At 46.8% G+C, this 12,055-nt stretch overlaps 2 protein-coding genes across 3 annotated transcripts; one reads left to right on the top strand and one right to left on the bottom strand.

Annotated features, from left to right (window-relative positions):
• Positions 1-9,938: 9,938 nt before the first annotated feature.
• Positions 9,939-10,759, top strand: LOC1273636 (large ribosomal subunit protein uL11m). Of its 2 annotated transcripts, none has more exons than XM_312637.4 (2): positions 9,939-10,032; positions 10,103-10,759. In XM_312637.4, the coding sequence occupies exon 2, from the start codon at positions 10,108-10,110 to the stop codon at positions 10,696-10,698; it is 591 nt and encodes a 196-aa protein (XP_312637.2). In that variant the 5' UTR covers positions 9,939-10,032; positions 10,103-10,107; the 3' UTR covers positions 10,699-10,759. The 2 variants fall into 2 exon arrangements, with proteins under 2 accessions (XP_312637.2, XP_061504455.1); XM_061648471.1 differs by having other exon boundaries at positions 9,981-10,036.
• On the bottom strand, positions 10,684-11,796 carry LOC1273635 (ribosomal RNA processing protein 36 homolog). Its single transcript, XM_312636.6, has 2 exons — positions 11,528-11,796; positions 10,684-11,456 (listed from the first exon to the last, which is right to left on the bottom strand). Exons 1-2 carry the CDS (start codon positions 11,669-11,671, stop codon positions 10,743-10,745), a joined length of 858 nt encoding a protein of 285 aa, XP_312636.5. The 5' UTR covers positions 11,672-11,796; the 3' UTR covers positions 10,684-10,742.
• Positions 11,797-12,055: the final 259 nt, after the last annotated feature.

A 12,055-nucleotide genomic window follows, 5' to 3' on the forward strand; every position in this document is an offset into this window, starting at 1 on the left:
TATCAGGGATGCTAGGGATTGGACGATTGCCGGTTAATCGATTTCCACGGATAATTGTCCGAAAAATGTCAATTTCATATAAACATTTTAAAATTCACTTACTAAACAAAATTCATTGTAAAGCTCACTACACACTAGAAATCTACATCCCTTTTTTCCTACAGATCTTAAAATCGCTACAAATGTTTGCCACAATTGCACAGCTGGCTAGTTCATGCGCACGATTAAGTCACCAGCCGGTTAATGCGCCCCCGGATAATCGACGTTCAACGTTAAATATTAAAAAAAAACGCATATCGTTAAGCATCTAAGCACAACATAAATCCTCATTAACTTATATTCTCCTCTAGACAGTACAATTCAAACGAACTGACAGGTAAAGAGCGCGTGAAGCTTTTCCATTTCCCATTCGGGTCGCACTTCCGCACCAACTCTCTTCTGCTCTGTCCAGTGTTTGACAGCCCTGCCCAGGAATGGTTTCCCCCTGTGCGCCACGAAGCGTGTAAACCAAGCATATACAGTGTGCCAGTGTGCACCGTACCAACCGAAAGCTTCCAGCGTGGGACAAAACTCGTGCGCACGGGCAAGCGCGGCCGTGTCTCACCTCTCGCAGCCTCGCTGCGTGGGCGCTGGCGGCACGTGTTTGGCCGGTCGGCTGGTTAAAATGGTTCTCATTAAGTGCAGCAGCTGGACACTCACTCGCTTCCTTCCGTCTGCCGGAACTGCATCACTGGCATCGGCGACACACTCTCGCCAGTAATTAATTACCACGATAAGCCACCGTAATGGACGGGTTCGCTGATCGGACGCAAGCTTTCCTACCCTTCCAATCCATCAATGCTAATGATTGTGAATACGGTTCCCGGCGGGCTCGCGGACTCTATGGCCAGCTGTATTGGGGCCCAGCCCGTGTTGCACACAGCACGGCTCAAAACTTTGTTGCTCACAGGATGTGGTCAAATTCCTTTTTGCAGGGGAATCCCCCCTTCCCCCTTGTGCAAACGGATCGAGCTAAGATCACAATTATTTGCAAATACGTTTAACATTCTTCCACCGGGCAGGCAAACAATCACACACTAAGCCATTACAGCTGCACAATGGTACGGCATTGTTTGATGGAATGGATGATGTGTTTTGTTTGCAACATTCCTCCCCCCTGTTCGCTCCCGCTCCTTCCTTCCAGGCTGCTACTGTGCCACCAGTTCCCGCGTTGTGTTGTGCTAAAGTTGGGCTGTGCGCGCGTATCTGTCACAAGGCATCGGTGAGTCTGTCAGCGTGGCGGTGGAACGTACATGACGACGGTGTGCGGCAACGTGCCAACAGTAGCTCGAAGCAATTTTCAACATTCCATTGCGGTGCATCATGGGAAATGGTACGGGAAGCAAAACAAGATGCACAGTAAGAGACCTCCCCTTGTAGAGGCGGAGGCAGTGATCTTGTTGCCAAAATCAATGTCATGCCACGAATGGGTCTTACTGTGGCAGAAATTCGCTACTGCTCCCTAGATTGGTATCAAATCGCAATCTATGAAGGTTGCCCATTATACCTGATCGGCACCGTACGGGCAAAGATTTCCCACCAAACGATCGTGTATCTGCCGATTACTGCCCGGGGGTTGGTGGTCAAGCCAGAAACGCGAAACCAGTTTGAAGGGAATTTCCCAGCTTGAAGCAAAAAACAAGCTGGAGATGCCGGTTTTTTTTTTCTTCCACATCTAATGTAAGAGGTGGTTGGTTTCGCTTCATTGATCCCCCATCGCCTGTGGGCAGAACCGGGGGGCATGGCTGGATTCCCCAATTCGACCACAAAACCGCAACAAACGTCGGTGGACATTCCAAACAACTGGTGGTTGTTGTGGGTTGTGTCGGAAAGATTGGATCTTGATTGGTTCTAGACACAAAGCGAACTAAGATCGATCGACAAAGATCGATTTGTTCATTTAAAAAAAAAATGAATAAAATAACATAATGCCTTTCAAAATGTTGCCTTTTCTAAAGCTGATACGGATGCAAATAGCACAAACTGAGTACTTTTTCTCTGTCGGTGGTTACCTGTTAGCGCAAACAACTTTCGGATTGCGACGATCGACGATCGCCTGAAGATCGTGAAGCGTGGTCGCAAGTGTGCTGATGCGTTTTTTTTTTTTTGGATAAAGCGTCACGCACGTGACCGTTTTGTTGAAAGGCAAATATGAAAAATAGAGAAAGAGAGAGAGAGAGAGAGAGAGAGAGAGAGAGAGAGAGAGAGAGATAGAAAGAGAGAGAAGAGCGTTAAAGCAAAGCATCATTTTGCGTGCCAATTAACGATCGAATCTGTGACCGGGTATGCCGCCGAGTTGTTTACAATTTTTGTTTACAACTAACGCTTCACAGTGCCCTGCTCGCTACAGTAAAAAACCGGTAACGACCGGTTGTGATCGTTGTCGCAAAAGAAACGTACGAATGAGGAGGGAGAACAAAAAAAACTCCCATCCTCCAAACGCGGGGTTTTTTTCTTGTTGCCCCGCATCAAATGCATCAAATCATCGTGTGTTTGTTTCGGTTTGTGTGAATATAATGCCGCTATTACATGAATCGTTTGGCTAGACCATGTGCTGCGGTAAAATTTGCGTACCCATAAACGGTGCACAACCTACGGACGAACTTGCTTGTGGTCAACGAACCGTGCGCGGGACCATAAAACTGCCGGCGCGGTACGCACTTGCAAAGCAGCGCAACATCGGCAGAGCGCACGTGACGCAGGAGAATCCTTTGTCGCCGGTTCGTCACAGGGGCAACGCTAAGACCGCCGCGGCGGGTATGGATTCGCGAACTTTCACAGTTTTACAATCTGTTGGATGTGTGGGTTTACTGTGTTTTTTAAGGGAGGGATTGGTTTTGTTGTTGTTTTGATGCTTTCGATGACCATGTGAAATCATTGCGAAAGTCCAAAATCATCCACACAACCCGCACAAAGGAGGTAAAGGACGCCCCGGCGGGGGTCCTAGCTCTTCTTCTAATTGCTTTTCTTCTCCAGCTGCACACCTTTTGTCTGGTCTGATGGATATGTGTGCAGTAGCAGCTTACTCTTTTGCACCTCTTACTCGTCTGACACCGATCATCATTAAAATATAATAATGTCGCAACTAATAAAATGCCCATCGTTGCCCACCCAGCTCCGAAACCAAACCATTAAGCGCCCTGCCGGCTGCCTGTCTGCCACCTTAAGATAGCCCTGCCGATCGAGGTAAGGCGACACCGCGCGGCCTTACCTTGTCTCCTGGGGGGGGGGGGGGGGGTGTGCCTTGTCCGCCTTGCCGCTAACCAAAAACACAAAAACACTTAACCTGCGCACCGAGGAACCGCCGGACCGACGCGTTTGCCCACAGGGGCGTCACGGCAGCGCACCGGTCCACAGTAGTGGAGAGAAGTTTTGAGAAAGTAATTACGACCCCGTGCGCGCGCGCGCGCGTCTCCGAAAGCGTCACCGAAGGTCAGCCGTAGTGTGGGGCGTTATTAAGCGGTGCCGCCCCGCCACCGTGCAGGCACTGCAGGTTTGTGGTGCAATTTGGTTGAAAAAAAGGGCAAATTTGTAACGCTTTTGAAGGGCTTTCGAAGTGGAGAGAGAGAGAGAGAAAAAAACAAGCGCTGAACGGATTTATTAACTTTCGTAGAGCATGTTTTAGGAATTTGGAATTTGGAGGTTCAAACACTGAACACTGTGGAGTTTGTGGTACTGGCACCGCGGTAGCATCAGCCGCGGTATCTCATGATCGGCGAGCGATCGTGAGGTGCAATTATTCAATTCTATTGTTTCTATTGCTCACAAACGCCTCTGTTTTGCCGGATATGCGAAGCGTGGAACGGTTCGTGCAAACAGGCAGCATCCATCCCATTATCTCAGGTTGCTGGGAAGGTTGCTTATGATATTTGCCAATGATCGCCGACAGGGACATTGCGGAAACGTTTAGCAATTGATCATACCAGATCGGTAGAAAAATCCAAGCAATCTCGTCATTGTGGGGTAAAACAAGACTTAAAGGAGTTTGTTCCAACAAGATTATTGTAGTTTTGAGTGCATAGAACAAAATTGTGGAACATTTTCCAATAATTGTGAACTCTAATGGTTCCAAAGCTATTATCATTTCAATAGTGCAAGAAGAGCAAAACAAAAACGAAAAACTGAAGTTGAGCCTCGGAAAGCATCACAAATTCATATTTAAAGCTTATCTTATGAAGAATTTGTATCGATATCTTTCTTCATTTTGTCGCAGATTCTATTGTTTTTTTTTTAATATGTTTGAGGCATGACTAAATAAGTTTAATAGTACATTCACAGTACAATATAAATTGTTCCCATCAAGCCCCATTCTCTCCCAACTCTCCTTGCTACACGTGCAATGACTGAGACTATGGTTTTATGCCAAAAATGCAACGTCAGGGCTATCCCCCCGGGGATGGACCGGTTCCGGTCCAACAAGCTCGTGCTTGTAAGCGTGATCGGGTAGCATCCAATTAATTGATTGACAAAGGGGAAAGAAATAAATACCACACACTTCAACCGCGTGGCCTAACACTGCCCCGCCGTAATCTAACCTATCATTTGATACGACGCCGCGTCTGGTGCCGCCGCACTGCACGGCGGTTTTCAGGCTGTACCTAAGCCAATCAAACAACAAATCAGGCACCGGTTTACTTGCTTATGCGCTAACTGGATTTTTGATCCCGAGCACACATGTGCTTTGGCTGGGAAGAGGCGGGGAATCCCTTTTCCGCATGGTAATGAACCGGAGATGATGTCTGTGCTGGGACTAGGGATTATTGGAATCGCAAATTAGATCGCTGCCTGTACAATCAATCCTTTACTGGTTTGATTTCCATATTTGTGCCCGTCCCGGTCTATTTTATAGCTGTAGTACCAGACATTTTATCCAAAAAAAAAATCCCCCAATGTGTACACATTGGTAGCTCGGTCGGAATTAAATAATTGGCACACATGTGCTGCAAAAAAAACAAACAAACAAACAACCAACTCACCATGACACATTCAAACGCCTTGCGATCAGGAAGCGTCTGCGAAGGTCAACCTTTGATTTGTGGCACTGTGATTTCAGATATGATTACCACATTCTAACGGGAAATCAAAAGCCTAATGATGCAACACCGAACGTGGGAATACCGAATGGCAAAGAAGAAAAAAAAGGTTAAACGAGACCAACTTTTAACCCAAAAAACCCCTTCTCCCCCCTATTGGTTCCTCACAATGCTCGATTACTTCTTCTGCGTCGAACTGGACTCTCTGCCGTGGTTGTGGTTATCGTTGTGGTTTTTTTGTGTTTGCTTCCATTAGTGCTACTTGTTGCAGAGGTATATCGAGCCTTCCGGCTTGTTGAACAGGACCCAGTGAACAGTTCATGGCCACTTCTGTTTTTTTGCTGTCTGTTTAACAATTTAATAACTGGATTGACTGTGTGTGTGTGTGTGTGTGTGTGTGTGTGTGTGTGTGTGTGTGTGTGTGTGTGTGTGTGTGTGTGTGTGTGTGTGTGTGTAATTTGGATCGCAGACGGTTGTAAAGATGAGGCGCAATTTGCAATTGCCATTGCAGAACAAGTACAAAATGGACTGGAATACTGAACTCAAGCTCGAACCTTGTAATTGGGAAGATATCTCAATTAGCAATTCTTTCGTGGAGCATTAAATTTTCGCAAATAATGTTTCAATCTGTAATGGATTCCGAAATGGGGAGCAGATTAAAAATGGATTTTGTATGTCTTTTTTGCATCAGATTTGATTCGATTGCTCAACAAATAAAATCGGTTATCGGTCAAGGATGATCTGCTGTATTATAAATTAAACATTCCAAGGTAGTATCCATTCAATTCTCATCAGCCACAGAGATTAAAGGTGACACCAATTGGCATGATCTCTTCCCCACCAAAAACACCCCTCGTGCACGTGGGCCGCGTGTGCCTGAAGAGCAATCGGATTAACGCTCCTTCTTTAAGCTCATCGGGAGGCGTCAATCACACGCCTACCCACCTACACACATAAATGATGCAAAACTTGTTGCAAAAAAAAATGTATTTAATCGTCTATTTTGTGTGTTTGTGTGCAAAAAAAAACAACCCAAAACAAGTGCTCCCACGCATTGCGAACCGATCGACCCGGGTCGACCCTCGCCGCCCCATATGAGGGGCTTCCCCTAGATACACATTTCCTGACGCATCAGTCAGCCGTAACGATGATGCAAACACCGCCGTTTCGCTATAATCCAACCCCCCCACCGTAAAGCTCAGTTGGTAAATAGGTTCGATTGGAAGCTTTATTAGCGGTCGATCGTGTACGATCGTGTGTTACTAAAATTGTTGAAAATTCCATTCTTGTTGCACGCAAAACGGAATGAAACAAAGCAGAGCCAAAAAAAAAAGACATAAAGCCATTTCTGTGTAAGGGCGAAAAACGGGCCACGATCAGGAAGCTAACCTTCTTCCCCCCGGTTTGCCGGGCATTACAATGTGTACTCCAATCGACCGACCGACCGTGTACACTGATAGCGGTGGTGGTGGCCGGTTTGCGTGCTCACACACGGAACGCGTAAGCTCTCGTTTTCACTTTCCGACTGTGTAAATATGCGGCGAATGTTACCGTTAATATTACACTTTTTTTTTGGGCCGAGACAGACAGACAAAACTCCAAGAAGCCTTCTTGTGGAGAAAAGATGCTGATCGGCAGAGTGCGGCGGTGGCTGTGATAATACTGTCCACGTTTTTCATTGTTGTTGATGGACTGTCAAACTGAACTGAACAGGATCGGTTTCTATTCCCATATTACACTTACACTCACACGCCGATGGTACGGGAACAAGAGGAGCCTCCAAGGATACGGTCGATCCAAGCACAATGATGAGCACCACTCCGTTTTTTCACACTTTAATATCACTACAGTTACACAATTACATACACACCCGACAAACACAAAATTACAGCTTGTTGTTTATTATTTTGGCACTCTCCACGTTACCACGTTCAGCGTACACCTCTTAATACACACCTGCACACCCGCAAAGCGCACTAAGCTGTCGAAACACTCGTGCAACGACACACGGCTCTTCTGTTTACTATTTACCAGTTTCCTACCCGGTTGGACAAGGCGCGCACGGTGTGTGAAAGCCGTCCGAGAGCTGTTGCGTGCTGCTCTATCGCGATCTTGTAAACAACTGAGCGAACCGTGTGCGCGTCCGCTCGATCGTCGTCGCCCGGGCTTCGGTGGGCGATGCGTTTTCGCCTATGAATTTTCCAACCTTGCCGGCTGGAACCCCCTTCACATTCCTCCCCTCCCGTGCACCGTCCACCTTCAGGGCCCGATGCACGATGCATACACGACCAGCAGCACTACGGAGAACCTTCACTCGCGGTCGATCGATCGATCGTTTTCGGTGCGAAACGAACGGGTATAGCAGCGTTCGTGGGGTAGAGGGTAGAGCCTGCGTTTGGCACTTACAGTAGCACCACCACCACCTGCCACCATAATGTCTCTCGCTCTTTCTTTCTATATTTCCCTCTTGCCTCGTCATTCCCTACCCTTTGAAAATGCACAGCCCAAACCCTTGCCCAACATTACATGATCTTTCGGGGGAGGCGGAGGGTTAAATGCGTTCATTGATTTTTCAATTTATCACCGATTATGAAATCCGTGCACATCGTGCTTTCTCACCCCGCTCGTGAACCCCGCGCATTGAACTATCTCCGACTGTGGTGTAGTATAAAGTAAAATAAATTAAAAAATGGAAACATAAGCGTTTTGTCGTACGCAAGAGAGCTCCGGAGCGCCCTTCGTTGTACCGCCCTCACTGTGAAAAGGCGCGTAACCATAAACGGCACGTGCGGGGTGCGATTTTCCTTCCGTTTGTTATGGTTTTTTTATTCCGCCCGTTCCACACCAAAAAATGTGCCACGGTAAGCAGTGGCTTTTTTGTCGCTGTGTGCGCGCTAATAATCGAGCTAGAACATTACGCGCTACACGGTGGCGCCACACTACGCACCAGGTGGTTCGTCAGCATTTTTTCTGCTGTTTCTGCTGGGTGTGTCATATTTTTGTTAAAAATTCGTAAGAAAATGCCTTTTGTTTTGGTAAGAAAAGGTGGCGCGTGCTAGGAATTTGTCACCCGAAGCACCAGCGGGCAATCGAATCTGGGTGAAATTCCACTCGTATGCCGGAAGTCAGCCGATCAGTGCTTTCCGGTGGTGCGCGGTGTGTGTGCCTAAGTATGTCGACACCTTTTGTCGGCACGCATTAAGCGCATTCCCTTTGGTGCCACGTGCTGGACAGCATCAGCCACCACGACTGCCACGCTGATGGTGCGGATCGGTTTGCTTGCTGGTACACACGTGTACACTCACCGGTGGGGTGGCTTGTTAATTGTGTTAATTCACCAACTACTGGGATGCTTTCGTTCCATTTTCTTATTACGATGAATGATAACAATTTAATCGAGCAATCGCATACCATTGCATCATATCGGATTACACGCACGAACCGGTTGCGAGTTAGAACTTGAGGTGTCAAGAAAGGGAAAGGTGTTAAATTACAACCACTTTTGCACAGCTGTGTATGGTAACAACTGTGGATGGAAAATGCGGTAGAGAACGTTATGGATTTTATTTCCGGTTTGGGCAGGTACTACCGGAAGTAATTGGTGAGAATAATTTTGAACGGGACTTCCTTTATTTTGCTTTTGTAATGATCGTATGAGTTTAAAAAAGCTAAAAAAACGAATCAAACAATCTGGGGAAGTCACAGTATCCATCAACAGATGGCGGTAATCATGATACCTTTTCAATTGATTTTATTAATTCCACAGTACCATTTTGAGTCACAAATGGACAAATGAGTTCAATAGGTTCATAGTACAAAAAAATAAATCGAGAAACGTTGATATGGATGCAATCTGCTCTTGGTTTTTTTTTAAATTTTGATTCATTATTAGGGTACGATCGTGTGCGATCGCATCTCTCCGAAAACAATCTCAACAACCCGAACCGACAAAAACTATGTGCTTGTTGCACGCAACAAATAAATAAAACAAAGCAGATCCAAACGGTTGGTAGACGATCGAAAACCAAAACCTTGAGTTTCCAGTGGTAGAATCGTCAACTCGCAAAGCTTAAGAAAATGTCTGTCAACACCTGTATGGAGCATGCATGCCCCCCACACGTAGAACTTACAATCCTGCTATCCCAAGTGCCATAAATCCACTAAACGACCACTAAACGGGTTCTAAACCACACAAGCTTTCAACCTAAACCTAAACGACTTCGTTTAGCAGACGGTGAACGACTCATGCGTTATAAAAAATAGCATAAAAGCTGGTGGCGCCATCTGTTAGCGGGATAGCGGATCCTCCTTCGCTTAGGGAGCTTTCTCCTTCCCTCTGTACTGTTGTATGGTTTTGAATTGAAGTTATGCATCGCTAGAACTAGAACGGCTATAGAACTAGAAACCAGTGAAGTTATGGAGCTTTCTTTTTTTCTGTAGATATTTCATTTCCAGTCGTTGAAGTTTAATTTGTGGCGCTTGGGATGGGTGTTCAATTAGTCACTGATAGCCAAGCACATCAGTGATTCAGACAGGCCCTGATTTAAACGGTTATTGCACCGAAAAGAAGAAGAAAAAGAATAGAATAATACCAATCAAGGTTTCAAAGCTCAAAACTGAATATTCGAACGTAGATCTCATAGAATAGTAAAAAAAATTAAATTCATTCAAACATAAATATTGCAAAAAGAACAACTCAAAATTTAAACAATTCCATTTACATCGAGATTTTTAAATAAAACGCAAATTTTTAAACTTCAAACGATCTCAACTGTTCGCTCGTTATTTTTGAAATCACATTGGTTTGCTTTGCTCTTAACTGTCAATCTTACCTGTCAGTGGTTTGCAGTTGGAAGGTCCATGAGCCAACCTCCTTTCTACGAAACCGTTTGTTTTGATTACACAATTTTGACAACACCGTGCATGCAATAATTCCCGGGCGATACAGCAAATAAAACCTGTAAGTATTTCATCAAATATTCCGATAATTTGTCGAGCTAACTCTAATACTCTTTTACCTCATTTTCCAGCCAAAATGTCGAAAGCGGCGGGACGGCTGAAAACGATGAAGAAAACGTTCGACAAAATCAACCACACCAGCAAGCTGCGAACAAACATCCCAGCCGGCATGGCAGTGGCCGGCCCACCGCTCGGCCCGATGCTCGGCCAGCGAGGCATTAACATAGCGGCGTTTTGCAAAGACTTCAACGAACGGACCAAAGAGATCAAGGAAGGCATTCCGCTGCCGTGCCGGGTAGCTGTCACCTCCGACCGGGCGTACGAGCTGACGATCCACTCACCTCCCGCTACGTTCCTGCTCAAGCAAGCGGCCGGCATACAGCGCGGTGCCATGAGCCCGGGCAAAGAGATTGCGGGCAAGATCACACGAAAGCATTTGTACGAGATAGCGAAAATCAAACTGCAAGATCCACCCAACGCACTACTCACGCTGGAGCACATGTGCAAGGCGCTGGTCGGAGTCGCCCGCACGTGTGGGATCGAAATAGTGAACGAGCTCGATCCGGCAGAGTATAAAGATTTTCTCGAACAACGGCGACAAGTGGTCGAAGATCAGCGCAAGGAGCTGCAGGAGAAGCGGGAAGCGCGCATGTTGCGTGTGGGATAGAGTGCTTGTGTTCTTTATTTGAGCAGTAGAGGAATAAAACGACGCTACGTAGCAAAGTCGAGCTTTTTCCGATCTTTAGCAGAGATTTTCTTTCGCCTTTTGTCGATGTGCTTGTCCAGCGCTCCGTGGTCCTTAAGCTTATCGTACTGCTCGACCAGTGCGCGCGCCTGCTTGGTGCTCTTGCGCTCGAAGAACGGTCGCTTGCCTTCCTGTATCGCGGCCCTGGCCTGCTGCTTTTCGCGCATTCGGTCAGCATCGAGTGCCTTATGCTTCGCGTACTCACGAATCTGGTTTTCCGTGCGCTGTATGAGAAACTTGATCTTGCTAGCTTCTTCCGGATCGGTCGCGGCCTCTAGTTTGTTGTTCAGCTTCTTCAGCTCTTTCTGCCGCAGGTCGTTTAGGAAGCTGTAGTTGTTGCGAAACTGGCGGCCGCTAAAGTACCCCTGCCGTGGATCGAACCGCGGATCCCTGGGCTGGGTGAGGGAAGCGTTCTTGTCCTTCTTTCCCATTCCGAGTGCGGGAACCTTCCGCTTGGAAGTCATCTCCTCCGGGCCGCTGTCCGAATCGCTGCTCGACTCGTTTTCCGATGCGGACTTTTGTTTCGCCTTTTTGCTGGGCTTCGGTTTCAATGCGTTCGGTTTCTTATCCTTCGATGTGCCGAATATGGCCTCGTTGTACATCCGTGCGCCAAGCTTCTTCTGCAGCTTGAGCAAATCTTCGAACGGCATCGTTTTATACTCATCGTCCGCAAGTTTTGGCTACGTAAAGGAGGACATAAATCTGTTTTAGTAGCTCATTCGGTGTACGATTCTTTTGACACGATATTTACCACATCCTCGTCCTCGTCATCTTCATCCGCATCCTCGTCGCTGGTGTCATTTGAGTCGCTGCCTTTGTCTTCTTCCGCGGATGATTCCAAACCCTCATTTTCGACCGAATATTCACTGTCGGAGTCGTTTGCCTGCGAGTTCATAGCTTTTTAGGTAGATTGGAACCGATGGTGCTGGGGAAAAAACGTTGTTTTATTTTCGCGGCGACGCAAAACGTGCTGTAAACATTGCTTGACATTTACTTGACAGCTGTTTATCAGGCGCTTTTACTTTAGCACCGTATACACGTTGCAGTAACTTGCAAGAAAATCGCAAAATTTGATTTTTTTTCAATTTGTTATGAAATCAACAAATTTGGTGCAGATGACGAGGTGCCTCCGCCATCTCTGAATGAGAACATCGGCGCCATCAAGCAGATTATGAGCAACAAGTCAGCTGGCAGCGATGGACTGGCGGCCGAGCTCTTCAAGATGGGGCCGGAGAGGCTTACCGTCGAAGATCCTAGATGGTGTTCTGCAGACTTGTGC

Source organism: Anopheles gambiae, chromosome 2 (genome assembly GCF_943734735.2).
Source record: "Anopheles gambiae chromosome 2, idAnoGambNW_F1_1, whole genome shotgun sequence".
NCBI lineage: Eukaryota > Metazoa > Arthropoda > Insecta > Diptera > Culicidae > Anopheles > Anopheles gambiae.

Coding starts and splice junctions, on each gene's coding strand:
- LOC1273636 (XM_312637.4), top strand. CDS start 10,108: ATGTCGAAAGCGGCGGGACGGCTGAAAACGATGAAGAAAACGTTCGAC.
- LOC1273635 (XM_312636.6), bottom strand. CDS start 11,671: ATGAACTCGCAGGCAAACGACTCCGACAGTGAATATTCGGTCGAAAAT. Junction 11,457..11,527: donor ATGACGAGGACGAGGATGTG/GTAAATATCGTG, acceptor TCCTTTACGTAG/CCAAAACTTGCGGACGATGA.